At 39.4% G+C, this 17,239-nt stretch overlaps 1 protein-coding gene across 2 annotated transcripts in view; it reads right to left on the bottom strand.

Annotated features, from left to right (window-relative positions):
- The window catches only part of LOC139752966 (epimerase family protein SDR39U1-like), a 64,622-nt gene extending 48,191 nt beyond the window's left edge, over positions 1 to 16,431 (bottom strand). Inside the window, exons 1-2 of one of the 2 annotated variants that reach the window (XM_071669117.1) lie at positions 16,375 to 16,431; positions 2,366 to 2,472 (exon numbers count right to left, since the gene is read on the bottom strand). In XM_071669117.1, the coding sequence (XP_071525218.1) occupies positions 2,366 to 2,472; positions 16,375 to 16,393 (126 nt within the window). In that variant the 5' untranslated portion in view covers positions 16,394 to 16,431. Of the gene's footprint in view, positions 1 to 2,365; positions 2,473 to 15,946; positions 16,090 to 16,374 lie in introns of those variants that run through there. The other variant, XM_071669116.1, reaches the window with a different exon arrangement.
- Positions 16,432 to 17,239: the final 808 nt, after the last annotated feature.

The following is a 17,239-nucleotide window of genomic DNA, read 5'->3' on the forward strand; positions in this document are numbered from 1 at the left end:
TCGAGGATGTAAGGCATGTGTACGTGTAGGAAGAGAGGAAAGTGATTGGTTCTCAGTGAATGTAGGTTTGCGGCAGGGGTGTGTGATGTCTCCATGGTTGTTTAATTTGTTTATGGATGGGGTTGTTAGGGAGGTAAATGCAAGAGTCCTGGAAAGAGGGGCAAGTATGAAGTCTGTTGGGGATGAGAGAGCTTGGGAAGTGAGTCAGTTGTTGTTCGCTGATGATACAGCGCTGGTGGCTGATTCATGTGAGAAACTGCAGAAGCTGGTGACTGAGTTTGGTAAAGTGTGTGGAAGAAGAAAGTTAAGAGTAAATGTGAATAAGAGCAAGGTTATTAGGTACAGTAGGGGTGAGGGTCAAGTCAATTGGGAGGTGAGTTTGAATGGAGAAAAACTGGAGGAAGTGAAGTGTTTTAGATATCTGGGAGTGGATCTGTCAGCGGATGGAACCATGGAAGCAGAAGTGGATCATAGGGTGGGGGAGGGGGCGAAAATTTTGGGAGCCTTGAAAAATGTGTGGAAGTCGAGAACATTATCTCGGAAAGCAAAAATGGGTATGTTTGAAGGAATAGTGGTTCCAACAATGTTGTATGGTTGCGAGGCGTGGGCTATGGATAGAGATGTGCGCAGGAGGATGGATGTGCTGGAAATGAGATGTTTGAGGACAATGTGTGGTGTGAGGTGGTTTGAGCGAGTGAGTAACGTAAGGGTAAGAGAGATGTGTGGAAATAAAAAGAGCGTGGTTGAGAGAGCAGAAGAGGGTGTTTTGAAATGGTTTGGGCACATGGAGAGAATGAGTGAGGAAAGATTGACCAAGAGGATATATGTGTCGGAGGTGGAGGGAACGAGGAGAAGAGGGAGACCAAATTGGAGGTGGAAAGATGGAGTGAAAAAGATTTTGTGTGATCGGGGCCTGAACATGCAGGAGGGTGAAAGGAGGGCAAGGAATAGAGTGAATTGGAGCGATGTGGTATACAGGGGTTGACGTGCTGTCAGTGGATTGAATCAAGGCATGTGAAGCGTCTGGGGTAAACCATGGAAAGCTGTGTAGGTATGTATATTTGCGTGTGTGGACGTATGTACATGTGTATGGGGGGGGGTTGGGCCATTTCTTTCGTCTGTTTCCTTGCGCTACCTCGCAAACGCGGGAGACAGCGACAAAGTATAAAAAAAAAAAAAAAAAAAAAAAAAAAAAAAATATATATATATATATATATATATATATACACATATATATATATATATATATATATATATATATATATATATATATATATATATATACATACGTACATACGTATACTTATGTATATCTCTCTTTTTAAACCAGGTATTCCCAATCACCAGTCCTTTTTCAGCACATAAATCTACAAGCTCTTCACTATTTCCATTTACAACACTAAATACCCCATGTACACCAATTATTCCCTCAACTTTGAAAAACAGCTTTTTGTCAAGCATTTTTTATATGAGGATGTGTTTGGGAAGCGTCAAATGCTTTGTTGATGTCTACTGCCAGTACTAGCGCTGTGATATTTAGCTATAATTAATCCATCCCCTTGTGGAAGTTTATAACACCAACAAATTCTTCTTCAATTAATATAAAATGAGTGTCAAAATACTTAGTTATCTATCATTTCACCAGGCATCAACCAAATACAAGGTATTCAATAATTACAATAATCTACTCAGCAATATGGGATGTGTCACAACACATGGGAAAAAATGGAATCTGGCATAATCATCGCATACAAAATAGCAGTCTATTTGCACTCTATTGACAATTTTGTTGAAACATTCTAAATTTACATGGAAGTAACAAATTACATGTACTTTCATATGTTTGCTCTCATTATGGTGATTTGATAAACTAATTAATTCTGATTCAATAAGCATCCGACCTTGCACTTACAATTCAAACAAAGCCTTCAAAGTTGTTAATACAGAAAAACTCTCAGCTATCAATAAAATACTATAATACACACAGCCCATACAACCAGTAATACTGATGAAACATATTACGTTCTCAATGAGACTAGTAAGTTTTCTAATTTCCATCTATGTAGCACCTACTGAGTTTTAGTAGAGTACAGTACTATATTCTGTTGTAGATACGGTATCTTAGTGATGTATTTATCCACATTAATATGAACATCTACATGTCTCTTAGTCTAAAGATGCTTAGCATTTTTTTCATCATTAAAACACAGCCTAATAAAATATCACAGTGTTTCCCGTTTTGATGTTGCTGTCTGCCATAACTACTGAGCGCTTGCACACACAGTGGCACATTCTTTCTCTGACATATGAATATCAATATTCAGTGACTCTGCAAGAAACTTATTCTGAATTCATAAAGACATACCCAACTGGTTCTGTAAGGGCCTGGCTTCCTGGATACAACTAACACTTCATAACCTCGTTGCTTTAGGCTGTTGCTGAGAGCTGTTCCGATAAAACCAGTACCTCCTCCTACAAAAGAAAAGAGAAGCAATTAGACAAACCCTTCCTCATGGGTTTCATATAAGTGTAATTCACAAAGTATCCATTTCAATAATATACAACTGCACTCCCCATCCTCCACATACTAACTAATGGCATTGGGTTATATAGCTTTTCTTATTCAGTCTCCTGCCATACAGCAGGCATACCAAATAAATCAGATATACCTGGCTACTTATCCATAATCTTAAAGAAAAATGAACTGTATAAAGACAATGAGATGCTACAGGCTTCTCACTTTAAAAGATAAAATTTTACCTTTGTAATCAGGTTTCCTGTAATAAAAAAAGATTTTTACCAATCAAAGTAACTTTCTTTTAAACTAAGGCTACATAAATGTAATTTTGGCAATCGAAAAACTTCTACTTCTTTAGGCAGTGTCCTTCGAGCATGAAAGATATTCTCTAAGAATATTAGGGTTAGGACCTTCCAACCCCAAGTATTTTTGTTGAAGAAGTGTTAGCCTTCATTCACCCTTTGCTAACCACTTATTCGCTTGTTTAGGTCCCATTCTTGACCAATCAGTAATTGCCACCGGGATAATGTCATCTACCAACATACTTCCACTTCCAGCCTACTAAGGCTGCTCACAATTTGTAAATCACAAGTGCTAACCCAAAGACATTCACAGTAGGTACAAAATAAGTGAAGGCAGGGGAGAATGATAAGAAAAAATGCAAACAGGACACTGCCTTGGAGAGTAAACATTTTTTCAATTCTCAAAACCTATATTTCTCTCTTTTGCAGTCTGTCCTATGAACATAAAAGCATACTCAAATGAAGAAGGTTTCAGATTAAAACTTTCAAATAAGGCCAAACTCAAAAGCAAAAATCAACACCTTTATTGGTGGTTCAGAGGCATACTTTAAATCTAACTCTCCCAAAAGAGGAATCCCAGAGACACATAGGGAAGATTCGACAATGCCTGAGCTACAGTACTGCCTGATAATGGTGGAAGAGTGTCAAATTTCCCTTTTAATTCCTCTAAAAAAAGGTTCTGAGGAAGGCTAAGATAATGACCACCTCTTTCATCTAGCATAAAGCCCAGAATGAGCAAAAAATGAGTTTCTTAATCCACAAGATACTTCCCATCAAATGGGGTTTTAAGGTACCAAGATGCAAAAATTAATGATCCCCTCAATCTCTAGTGAATTTCAAAAAATCCCTATGAGATATGACTGGGCTTAAAGCATGATGCTCTCTTGGTAAAGTCTTCTAAGAGTTGATGATAACAGGGATATTTCTAAATTCAACAGTTTCATTCTTAGCCAGCAAGCTAGGATTTGGGTTTCTTAAACTATAAAAGACTGCTATCAAAGTCAAGAAGTTTCCTGTATCTGTACATACCATCATACCATGTAATTCAGTAAATCTTACTCCTAGAGCCAAAGCCTACAAGGAAAAGTTTTTATACAAAGATGTTGAGTTAAACTGCCAGAAAAACTATCACACTATAAAAGACCTCAGACTTTTGAAAGTGCCCTCCAGGACTACAATGGAGAAAAGACTCATCTTCTCAGAAAGAAAGACTGAAAATGTTTACCTCAAAGTGGGCTTGTGAGATAAATACCAAATATCAGAGACAAGGTTTCTTGGTGGGCATTCTTATAACAGGCAATACTGCACTGTTACTAGCCTTGTGCTTATCATAATAAAGGATAAAGGAAATGTCTAAACATAAGGTTTCACTCATGTTTTCAAAAGATTATTCACAGAAAGACTGTAAGGTTTTCCAGACTGAATAAAACTGTTTTTGAGGAGAAGGGTGAATGTTATGAAAAAAAGTTATCTTATAGTCATCCTCCACATCTCTGCTGATAGATATGTTTGATAAAAACTCACAAATGGAACTTCAAAAATCCATGATTTTGAGACAAAAAAAATATCAACCAAGGAGTATGGTAATAGCAAAGAAGTCTCAGGCACCAGGGTTATTTATCCCTCTACAAGCAGTATAAGACTCTGAAAGGCATCTAATTTGGGAAGGACTTTTCCAGAAAGATAAAGTGGGAGAAAAAGATTAATTTTATTTCAATAATTTCAATCCTAAGAAAAAGCTTCTTTTACAACTGCCTCTGTCTAAAACTGGAAAATGTCAAATTGGTTATGGTGACATCCATTTGGAGTGCCAATCCAATGAAAAGGATTCATATGAAACCTTCTTCACTATCAACATTTCTGGTGGCATTGTGTCTAGTCTCAATAAGGCACCTATCTAGGAACTGCATACTACCTGAATCTAAGTCTTAAGATAAAAAGGCTTTTGGAAAATGCCATAAGGATATCCTTTTCACTAACTTTAAGAGGGATGGGGATTTGCAAGAAACCGTTCACCAAGCAGTGAACAGCCTCTGGTGTTACCAAAGTCCACCTGTAGGAGATTGCACTATGGACAAAAAGTTGATTTTAAGGATGCCATATTCATTCTAATGGAGTCCATCATTTCCCCTTAACTTGAAGTAGTGCAGTCTTGAGCTGCAGCAGCCTCTAGAAAGGAGGTCCTGGGTAACATCAGGTCCGTTTCTTAGAAAGGAGTCCTAGGGTAACACTAAATAAATAAAATAAATCAGCATCTTCTTTGTTGAAATTATGGGGCTTTTGTACCTCCAAGAACTTGCACCTAAATGGACCTCCAAAGAAAGGAAGCCCCATCCTTGATTCAGTGTATCCATCCAATCCACCAACAGGAGGTTTCCAAGGAATGGGTTTTGGGAGGTTCTCTTAGCTGGGGCATCCAACTAAAGATTGAGAAAGTTCTTAAGGACATACTCTTGGAAGATAAGCACTTTCTTAAAAATGATCATTTCTATATTGATGATAAAACCCACTTTTTGAAAGGTATTCAGGACTTGAAGTCCTAGTTTTGCATATTCCTCCTTTGAAGAAAAATGAATGAAAAAGCTGTTAATCCAAAACTACCATTTCAAAGGATGTCACTTTTGGAAGCAAAACCTAAATAAATCTGGAAAAAAAATTTGTGAGACTATGTGTTCTAACTTTATAGGGATCGAATGCTTTCCTTTATGGCCTAGCTGTGTTGTTTTCAAAACAGAACTGTATAACTGACCATTGTAGCTATTAGAATTTTTCCCACAATAAGCAATTATCTTTGGACTACTAAGAGTTTAATTGGAAATACCCCGACCATTACACCACACTACATATTACATAAAGTGGCAATGAGGATAGAACTGTGTGAAAGTGTGGACAACCTATGAAAGTTAATGAAAAGTGGAAAATAGGGTGTCCATGAAGATCACAGGTCAATGTCATCATGTGAATTCTACAGCTGGCTTGCTAACAACAGTAACAATGTCTGTAAATGGTCACGTAAGTGAATCTGATCCATATGCTGAATCCCGGATTCAGTACAAGGAGTGTCTACAACATATCTTAGCGAGTGATATAAACAATTCATTCAAGAAAAAAATGTGGTGATTGTAATTGTAGGACCTAAGAAGTTAAAGTTCTGGAGAATTGGCTTTCAAAGAACTCTGTGAGGTGTTATCTAATTAAGAGCCAAAGCTGTCAGACACTACAGCAAGATTAAAATCAGGCAACCAGGGGAGAGTGTTGCTCAGTAAAACCGCCTTGAAAAAACTAACAGAGCACTGCAATTTCAGCTCTCTGATGGACCTGCAGGATCAAATGTTTTGTGACCAGCTGATTGTAGGCATCACAATATACAGATTCAAGCAAAATTACTGGCACTGGAGCCCAAGACTGGTGAGACTCATTTGTGAAAAAAATCTACAATTTGGCAGTGGCAATACAGGCAACACAGAAGGATGTGTCAAACATGAAACAGCCACCATCCCTACATGAAGTGACATAAGGCACATCCTATTGGAGATGTAGTGAAGTTCACCATCCAGACAGCAGTGGGCCACAGACAAGATGTGCTACAACTACCAACAAGTAGACCATTTCTCCTATAAATGTCAGCAGCCTCAGTGACAGGACTGGAGCAAGAAAGAAATGATGGACGGGCATTCTCCAGATGCAATTTCAAGCCTTGTCCAAACAATATACCCAAGAGAGAGCCCTAACCATGAAGAAGAAGAAGACCAAGAGGGGGAGGACGACCACCAGGATGAAGAAGAGGACCAACAAGGGGAGGTAAAATGTATTGTCAAAAATGTAGGAAACTAAGAAGAAGAAAATAATGGAATTGAGAAAAGTAAAAAGGACTATTTTTAATTAAATTCAGTATTATACTACAGCAGTGGAAATAAGAGTGTGGTACTACTGAGAAATGATCAACCATGTATGTGTAGACTTAATATTGAAGGGCAAAACATAGATTTGGAATAGACACTGATGCAGGTTTTATCATAATTAATGAATATGTTTATGAGAGTTTGTAAGACAAAGTACCCATATTACAAGAGAAACCATCAGAAGATAAATTGATGTTGAAGCATACACAGGAGAAAGATTAAGAGTTAAAGGCATTGCAAAAGCTTCTGTCACACATCATAGTCTAATTTATGAGTTTCCACTAGGAGTTGTAGACAATGATAGACAAAATTTGTTAAGTGGGAACTGATTACAGAAATTCCAATTGATTGGAAGAACTCAGTGTATAATATACAGGAACAGTTGCATAGCAATGAAAAGTTTGTGAAGAATTTGAAAATGAAGTATGCTGGTGTATTTGAGGAAGGTTTGGGCACATAAACTGGAGGGAAGGCCAAAATGTATGTCAATGCTAGTGTAAATCCAAATTTTTTGAAAGCTCGCCCAATGCTTTTTCTTTGAGAGGCCACGGACAAAGAATTGGAGAGAAGAGTGGCAAGTAGAACACTCACACCACTGGAAAGTTCAGAGTGGACCACTCCGATAGAGGTTGTGTCAAAGCCATCCTCACAAGTTAGAATTCATGGAGACTCTAAAGTGATAGTAAACCCAGTGGCTGAGAAGGACACTTAACCAGTTCCAAAAAATAAATGACTTACTGATCAGCTTGGTAGGAAGTATGTCAGTCTCAAATTTGGAATTGAGCAGTACTTATCAACAGATGTTATTGGATGAAGAGTCAAAGAAGTATTGTGTGATCAACACACACAAAGTGTTGCTCAGGTTTATAAGATTACCCCATGGGATCAACAATGCACCTGGAATTTTTCTGAGAAAAACGTACAATTAATAGAGATATTCCACACATTGTTGTATATTTAAAGGATATCTAATTAATCACTGGAAGCAGTGAACCAGAACATAGGGCAAACTTGACCAAGGTGAGAGAGCTATTAAATGAAAAAGGTTTGAAGTTGTATTTTGACAATTGTGAGTTTTTGCAAAACAGTGCGAGTAATTCAAATAAAGGACACAAAATTGATGCCTAGGGCATTCACGTATCAGAAAGAAAAATGAAAGCAATTGTACCAAAGCCAACAGATTAGCAAACATTGCAATCATTCTTAGGACATATAAATTTTTAGGTTAAATTCCTCAGAAACCTCTCTTCCATGCTTGCGCAATTGTATATGTTGTTAAGGAAAGGGGGTGTAATGGCACTGGGGGCAACCACAAGAAGCTGCATTTAAGAAAGCAGAGCAGATATTATTGTCCACTACAGTTTTGGTACATCATGATCCAGATAGGCCTCTTGTTTTGTCAAGCGATGCATCACCGTAATGTGTATGGGCAGTATTAGCACACCAAAATGGAGATGGGTCAGGACAACCTATAGCTTTTGCTTCACGCACATTGAACAATGTTGAGAAAAATTATACACAAATTGAAAAGGAGAGGTTGGCAATAGTGTTCGGGGTATGTTATCTTCATAAATATATGTATGGATCATCATTCACAAAAGTCACAGACCACAAGCCCATACTGTCACTTTATAAACAAAATGCATTGGCCAGAATGACTAAGCGAAAATACAACAATGGGCCATCTCACTTGCTGCTTATGATTACCAGCTGAAATTTAGAAATGTTATGACAATGCAAGTGCTGACATATTGAGTAGGTTACCATTGGCAGAGAAACCAGCACCAGTAACACTCCCCACAAATAATATATTGTTGCTACAGCACACTGATGATTTACCAATTGGAACTAAACACATCAAGAGGTGGACAGCATTTGGCTCAATATATGCTAAACTTTTGTCTTTTCTCAAGAATGGTTGGTCAAAAGTTGCTTAGGCCCAGGAGTTCAAGTTATTTTATGTGCACACAGATGAACTTAGTACAAATCAAAGTTGCATAATGTGGAGAAACTGGGTAGTGGTTTCTCCAACAGGACAGGAAATGTATTAAGAGAACTGCACAAGGATAATCCAGGTATCTCCACAATGAAGGGGACTGCTAGATCATGCATTTGGTGACTTAATTTAGAAAGGGATATTCAGAAGATTATAGGAACTTGTTAGATGTGTCTAGTGAACAGATTTAAACCCCATGTTGCATCCCTTCATGAGTGGTCACAGCCCGATAAGATATGGGATAGAGTACATGCAGATTTTGGAGGACTGTTTATGGGGCACATGTATTTGGTCCTCACTGATGCCTCTTCAAAATGATTAGAGTTAAGAATTATGAAAAGTACATCAGCACTTGCAACCACTGCTGAGTTACAGGATATTTTTACCACTCATGGGCTGCCCTTAATGTTAGCTAGTGAAAATGGAAGCCAGTTTACCAGTTATGAATTTGGCCAATTTATGCAAAAAATGGGATTAACCAGGAAGCTCACTGAAAATTAAAACAAGATCTAGAAGAGTCATAAACAGACCTGTGAGATTAGATTTGTAGAAATTTTTTTCATATATATTTGCCCTTTCCCACATTAGCAAGGTAGCATTAAGAACAGAGGACTGAGCCTTAGAAGGAATTACCTCACTTGGCCCCCTTCTTTGTTTCTTCTTTTGGAAAATTTAAAAACAGGAGAGGAGGATCTCCAGTAATATTAAGAACAATACTGTATGAAATAAACTGAAAATGAAACAAAACAAGATATTTTATTGTGCTGTACATATAACCTCAAGGATATGTGTTTTCTATTACAGTACTTAAATTATTTATTTCTGTAATATGTTAGTAATTTTTTATAATAAACAAGTTTTATTATAAACAGGTGATAACAAGTAGTGGGGATGTAAGAAGGAGATGGAGTGAATATTTTGAAGGTTTGTTGAATGTGTTTGATAAGAGTGGCAGATATAGGGTGTTTTGGTCGAGGTGGTGTGTAAAGTGAGAGGGTTAGGGAGAATGATTTGGTAAACAGAGAAGAGGTAGTAAAAGCTTTGCAGAAGATGAAAGCTGTCAAGGCAGCGGGTTTGGATGGCACTGCAGTGGAATTTATTATAAAGGGGGGTGACTGTATTATTGACTGGTTGGTAAGGTTATTTAATGTATGTTGACTCATACAGAAGTGGTACAGGATGTGTGGATCAGGTGTTTGCTTTGAAGAATGTATGTGAGAAATACTTAGAAAACCAAATGGATTTGTATGTAGCATTTATGGATCTGGAGAAGGCACATGATAGAGTTGATAGAGATGCTATGTGGAAGGTATTAAGAATATATGGTGTGGGAGGCAAGTTGTTAGAAGCAATGAAAAGTTTTTATCGAGGATGTAAGGCATGTGTACGTGTAAGAAGAGAGGAAAGTGATTGGTTCTCAGTGAATGTAGGTATGTGGCAGGGACGTGTGATGTCTCCATGGTTGTTTAATTTGTTTATGGATGGGGTTGTTAGGGAGGTGAATGCAAGAGTTTTGGAAAGAGGGGCAAGTATGCAGTCTGTTGGGGATGAGAGAGCTTGGGAAGTGAGTCAGTTGTTGTTTGCTGATGATACAGCGCTGGTGGCTGATTCATGTGAGAAACTGCAGAAGCCGGTGACTGAGTTTGGTAAAGTGTGTGAAAGAAGAAAGTTAAGAGTAAATGTGAATAAGATGGCAAGGTTATTACGTACAGTAGGGTTGAGGGTCAAGTCAATTGGGAGGCAAAATTGAATGGAGAAAAACTGGAGGAAGTAAAGTGTTTTAGATATCTGGGAGGGGATCCGGCAGCGGATGGAACCATGGAAGTGGAAGTGAATCATAGGGTGGGGGAGGGGCGAAAATCCTGGGAGCCTTGAAGAATGTGTGGAAGTCGAGAACATTATCTCCGAAAGCAAAAATGGGTATGTTTGAAGGAATAGTGGTTCCAACAATGTTATATGGTTGCGAGGCGTGGGCTATGGATAGAGTTGTGCGCAGGAGGGTGGATGTGCTGGAAATGAGATGTTTGAGGACAATATGTGGTGTGAGGTGGTTTGATTGATTAAGTAATGTAAGGGTAAGAGATATGTGTGGAAATAAAAAGAGCGTGGTTCAGAGAGCAGAAGAGGGTGTTTTGAAATGGTTTGGTCACATGGAGAGAATGAGTGAGGAAAGATTGACCAAGAGGATGTATGTGTCGGAGATGGAGGGAACGAGGAGAAGTGGGAGACCAAATTGGATGTGGAAAGATGGAGTGAAAAAGATTTTGAGTGATCAGGGCCTGAGAATGCAGGAGGGTGAAAGGCGGGCAAGGAATAGAGTGAATTGGATCAATGTGGTATACCGAGGTCGATGTGCTGTCAATGGATTGAATCAGGGCATGTGAAGCGTCTGGGGTAAACCATGGAAAGTTCTGTGGGGCCTGGATGTGGAAAGGGAGCTGTGGTTTCGGGCATTATTACATGACAGCTAGAGAATGAGTGTGAACGAATGGGGCCTTTGTTGTCTTTTCCTAGCGCTACCTCGCACACATGAGGGGGGAGGGAGATGTTATTCCATGTGTGGCGAGGTGGCGATGGGAATAAATAAAGGCAGACAGTATGAATTATGTACATGTGTATATATGTATATGTCTGTGTGTATATATTTATTATATTTTTTTTTTATTATACTTTGTCGCTGTCTCCCATGTTTGCGAGGTAGCGCAAGGAAACAGACGAAAGAAATGGCCCAACCCACCCCCATACACATGTATATACATACGTCCACACACGCAAATATACATACCTACACAGCTTTCCATGGTTTACCCCAGACGCTTCACATGCCCTGATTCAATCCACTGACAGCACGTCAACCCCGGTATACCACATCGATCCAATTCACTCTATTCCTTGCCCTCCTTTCACCCTCCTGCATGTTCAGGCCCCGATCACACAAAATCTTTTTCACTCCATCTTTCCACCTCCAATTTGGTCTCCCACTTCTCCTCGTTCCCTCCACCTCCGACACATATATCCTCTTGGTCAATCTTTCCTCACTCATTCTCTCCATGTGCCCAAACCATTTCAAAACACCCTCTTCTGCTCTCTCAACCACGCTCTTTTTATTTCCACACATCTCTCTTACCCTTACGTTACTTACTCGATCAAACCACCTCACACCACACAATGTCCTCAAACATCTCATTTCCAGCACATCCATCCTCCTGCGCACAACTCTATCCATAGCCCACGCCTCGCAACCATACAACATTGCTGGAACCACTATTCCTTCAAACACACCCATTTTTGCTTTCCGAGATAATGTTCTCGACCTCCACACATTCTTCAAGGCTCCCAGGATTTTCGCCCCCTCCCCCACCCTATGATCCACTTCCGCTTCCATGGTTCCATCCACTGCCAGATCCACTCCCAGATATCTAAAACACTTTACTTCCTCCAGTTTTTCTCCAATCAAACTTACCTCCCAATTGACTTAACCCTCAACCCTACTGTACCTAATTACCTTGCTCTTATTCACATTTACTCTTAACTTTCTTCTTTCACACACTTTACCAAACTCAGTCACCAGCTTCTGCAGTTTCTCACATGAATCAGCCACCAGCGCTGTATCATCGGCGAACAACAACTGACTCATTTCCCAAGCTCTCTCATCCCCAACAGACTTCATACTTGCCCCTCTTTCCAAAACTCTTGCATTCACCTCCCTAACAACCCCATCCATAACAAATTAAACAACCATGGAGACATCACACACCCCTGCCGCAACCTACATTCACTGAGAACCAATCATTTTCCTCTCTTCCTACACGTACATATGCCTTACATCCTTGATAAAAACTTTTCACTGCTTCTAACAACTTGCCTCCCACACCATATTTTCTTAATACCTTCCACAGAGCATCTCTATCAACTCTATCATGTATATATATATATTTATACGTTGAAATGTACAGGTATGTATACATGCATGTGTGGATGTGTATGTAAATACATGTGTATGTGGGTGGGTTGGGCCATTCTTTTGTCTGTTTCCTTCTGCTAACTCGCTAACAGACAGCGACAAAGTATAATAAATAAAATAAATAATAAATGTATCATTAAATTTTTGGGAGAATAAAAAGATGTTTTGAAGGAGGTAAATGAAGTACGTACGACAAAAGAACAAATGGGAACATCAGTGAAGGGCTCAAATGGGGAGGTGATAACAAGTAGTGGTGATGTGAGAAGGAGATGGAGTGAGTATTTTGAAACAAGTAGTGGTGATGTGAGAAGGAGATGGAGTGAGTACTTTGAAGGTGTGTTAGATGATAGAGTGGCAGATGTAGGGTGTTTTGCTCAAGGTGGTGTTCAAAGTGAGAGGGTTAGGGAGAATGGTTAGGTAAACAGAGAAGAGATAGTGAAAGCTTTGCAGAAGATGAAAGCCGGCAAGGCGGCGGGTTTGGATGGTACTGCAGTGGAATCTATTAAAAAGGGGGTGACTGTGTAACTGTTGACTGGTCGGTGAGGATATTCAATATATGTATGGCTCATGGTGAAGTGCCTGAGGATTGGCAGAATGCATGCATAGTACTATTGTACAAAGGCAAAGGGGATAAAAGTGAGCGTTCAAATTACAGAGGTGTAAGTTTGTCGAGTATTCCTGGGAAATTATATGAAAGGGTATTGATTGAGAGGGTGACAGCATGTACAGAGCATCAGATTGAAGAAGAGCAGTGTGGTTTCAGAAGTGGTAGAGGATATGTGGATCAGGTATTTGCTTTGAAGAATGTATGTGAGAAATACAGAGAAAAACAAATGGACTTGTGAGTAGCATCTATGGATCTGGAGAAGGCATATGATAAGAGTTGAGAGAGATGCTCTATGGAATGTATTAAGAGTAATATGGTGTGGGAGGCAAGTTGCTAGAAGCAGTGAAAAGTTTTTATTGAGGATGTAAGGCATGTGTATGTGTAGGAAGAGAGGAAAGTGATTGGTTCCCAGTGAGTTGGTCTGCGGCAGGGGTACTTAATGTCTCCATGGTTGTTTAATTTGTTTATGGTTGGGGTTGTTAGGGAGGTAAATGCAAGAGTTTTGGAGAGAGGGGCAAGTATGCAGTCAGTTGTGGATGAGAGGGCTTGGGAGTGAGTAAGTTGTTTTTTGCTGATGATACAGTGCTTGATGCTGATTCAAGTGAGAAACTGCAGAAGTTAGTTAATTGATAGACGTGTGAAAGAGATTTTGGATGTTAATGTGCTGAGAGGGGCAGCTGGAGGGATGTCTGCACTATCTTGTGGAGGCAAGGGTGAAGATTTGTGGAGGTTTCCAGAAAAGAAAAGAGAATGTTGAGAAGAGAGTGGTGAGAGCGAGTGAGCTTGAAAAGGAGACTTGTGTGAGGAAGTACCAGGAGAGATTGAGAGTAGAATGGCTAAAGCTGAGAGCAAATGACATAAGGGGAGTGGGTGAGGAATGGGAAGCAGTGATGGATTGCACAAAAGACGCATGTGGTATGAGAAAGGTGGGAGATAGGCAGATCAGAAAGGGTAGTGAGGGGTGAGATGAAGAAGTAAGGTTGTTAGTGAAAGAGAAGAGAGGTATTTGTATTATATTTGCAGAGAATTAGTGCAAATGACTGGGAGATGTATAAAAGAAAGTGGCAGGAGGTTAAGAAAAAGGTGCAAGAGGTGAAAAAGAGGGCAAATGAGAGTTGGGGTTAAAATTCAATGAGAATAAAAAGATGTTTTGAAAAGAGGTAAATAATGTGCGTAAGACAAGAGAACAAATGGGAACATCAGTGAAGAGGGCAAGAAGGGAGGTAATAACAAGTAGTGATGAAGTGAGAAGGAGATGGAGTGAGTATTTTAAAGGTTTGTTGATGATAGAGTGGCAGATATAGGATATTTTGGTCGGGGTGGTGTGCGAAGTGAGAGAGTCAGGGAGAATGGTTTGGTAAAGAGAGAAGAGACAGTGAAAGCTTTGTGGAAGATAAAATCCACAAGGCAATGGGTTTGGATGTACTGCAGTGGAATTTATAAAAGTAAAAAAGCGGGTGGCTGTGCTGTTGATTGGTGGGTAAGGATATTCAGTGTATGTATGGATCATGGTGAAGTGCCTGATGATTGGCAAAATGCATGCATAGTGCCATTGCACAAAGGCAGAGGGAAGAAAGGTGAGTGTTCAAATTTGAGGTATAAGTTTGTTGAGTATTCCTGGGAAATTATATGGAAGGGTACTGAATGAGAGGGTGAAGGCATGTATAGAGCATCAGACTGGGGAAGAGCAGTGTGGTTTCAGAAGTGGTAGAGGATGTGTGTATCAGGTGTTTGCTTTGAAGAATGTATGTGAGAAATACTTAGAAAAGCAAATGGATTTGTATGTAGCATTTATGGATCTGGAGAAGGCATATGATAGAGTTGATAGAGATGCTCAGTGGAAGGTATTAAGAGTATATGGAGTGGGAGGTAAGTCGCTAGAAGCAGTGAAAAGTTTTACCAAGGATGTAAGGCATGTGTATGAGTAGGAAAAGAGGAGAGTGATTGATATACATATACATATACTTTGGTGTGTGGGCCTCTTAGGTAGCAGAGTCTTTGGCTATGGCATCATTTGTGTATGCCTTAATCTAGCCCTGACCTAACCTTACCTTGAGACTTCAGCTTTGACAAGTTACATGGCAGGCCAATGTTTAAGCAAAACAATCCAGCCCAAGGTTCACCTCATGCTGACCAGGAATATAACCCTCATGTCACTTGCAGGTTGGGGAACATTATGTCTACTGCATAGTGTTCTGGCTGGTCTGTGGCTGAACTCCAGGATTAGGTTTAGTTAGGGGTCAGCACTGGCCTAGAGTTACCTTCACACACTACTCTGGTGAAGCTCATTTCAGATAGGGGGGGGGGGGTGCTCTCCTTATATGGTGACCAGGCGAAGAGCGGGTTGACAGTCAAGTTAAAAGTTAAGGTAAACAGTGGCCTGGAGCCCTGCATTGTTCATTTAAGGAGACTGTTCTCGGTGGCGCAGATTCTGCAATCCAGCACATAATAACTCAAAAACCTTACCTACGCGGAGGGAGGTTGATAAATTAACAATGTCTGCATAAACAATATCCTATGACAGTATATATATATATATATATATATATATATATATATATATATATATATATATATATATATATATATATATATATATATATATTACAAGTTTATTCTAGTTTTAACAGTGAACACTCGAGACAAACATTAGGTACCTATAACAACGGTTCCTAGATGGCTGGGCATGTTAATTTATGCTGAAAGAGTTGAATTAATTGTAGTAATGTCCAGAGGAGATGTGGGCCGGGCCGGCGCGGACAGCTGAGTAGCCGACCACAACAACACCTTCCATCAACTCAACTTCCTATAATAACATGACTTAATTATAGATTTCTCTTCTTCCCTGGCTAACTTTACATAGAATGTTATTCAGTCGTTATTTTTAGTTTACAACCCAAAAGAAATTACGAAATATTTCTAAAAATTAAATATCTCCTTTAATATTTACTTTCGAGCCATATCACAAGGCTTACAAGAAATTATCGTTACATAAAACAAATTTCGTTACTTCTGAGGGGCATAAATTGTTAAATTACCCTCTGTCCAACCTTAAACATTATGAAAAATATGGCATATGTCAAACCTATGTTCATGATGGTCATTAGGAGACAAGTGATGAGGGAGGTCAACCTTCTTCATTATACGTTTGCAGGGAACATATGTGGGTCATGTTCACAAACACGATCTCGCATTTTATCATTAATACATTTTAAACGACAATGGAAATACTGGAATCCTTGCACTCTGTAGACTTGTTTTTTATGTTACACATCAAGTCCGGGACTTAATTGAAATGTAGAGAGAATTGTGAAACAAAAAGGTAAGGGAAAGTATTTACCAATTTTTGAAAGTGAAAAACCTGTATATTGAAATGTGCCATATCATAATTATTGGCAAATACATGAGAAGAAGGGGAGTTCCAAATCTTCGACGTGTAGGAAAAGTAGTAGGTATCAAAACGGCCCACCCGTTGCTGATGGCCGTACAATAATCATGTGATACAGCAGCTTGTCGAGTATTGTGTGATCTACCTAGTGGTGGGGGGCACACGAGCAGCCAGCTCTCGGGAACAAAAACCATCGTAAATATCTATAGAAGAGGGAAAGTGAACCAACATTGCGGCGTAGGGCAAGGGGGTCAAGTTTGGAAGTTATCCCCGTTCAGTTTATAAGGCAAACCGCTTTCAACTCAACTCTGTCAAGTAAGGAAGCAGAGTTAGAACCAGCCCAAATGTGAGAGTAGTACTCCACACAAGGATAAATCAAACTCTTGTATGAACGGTGTAAGTCTTCACAAGTTTCCACGTCTAAACAGGACATCCAGTTTCTTAGAGGCAGACTTAGCTATTTCCATAATGTGAGGTTTCCAAGAAAGCGTGGATGTTACAGTAATATCAAGTATGTTCATTGAGTCAAGAGGTGGAATTACAGAGCCATCAGAGAGACGAG

Source organism: Panulirus ornatus, chromosome 13 (assembly GCF_036320965.1).
Source record: "Panulirus ornatus isolate Po-2019 chromosome 13, ASM3632096v1, whole genome shotgun sequence".
In the NCBI taxonomy this organism is placed as follows: domain Eukaryota; kingdom Metazoa; phylum Arthropoda; class Malacostraca; order Decapoda; family Palinuridae; genus Panulirus; species Panulirus ornatus.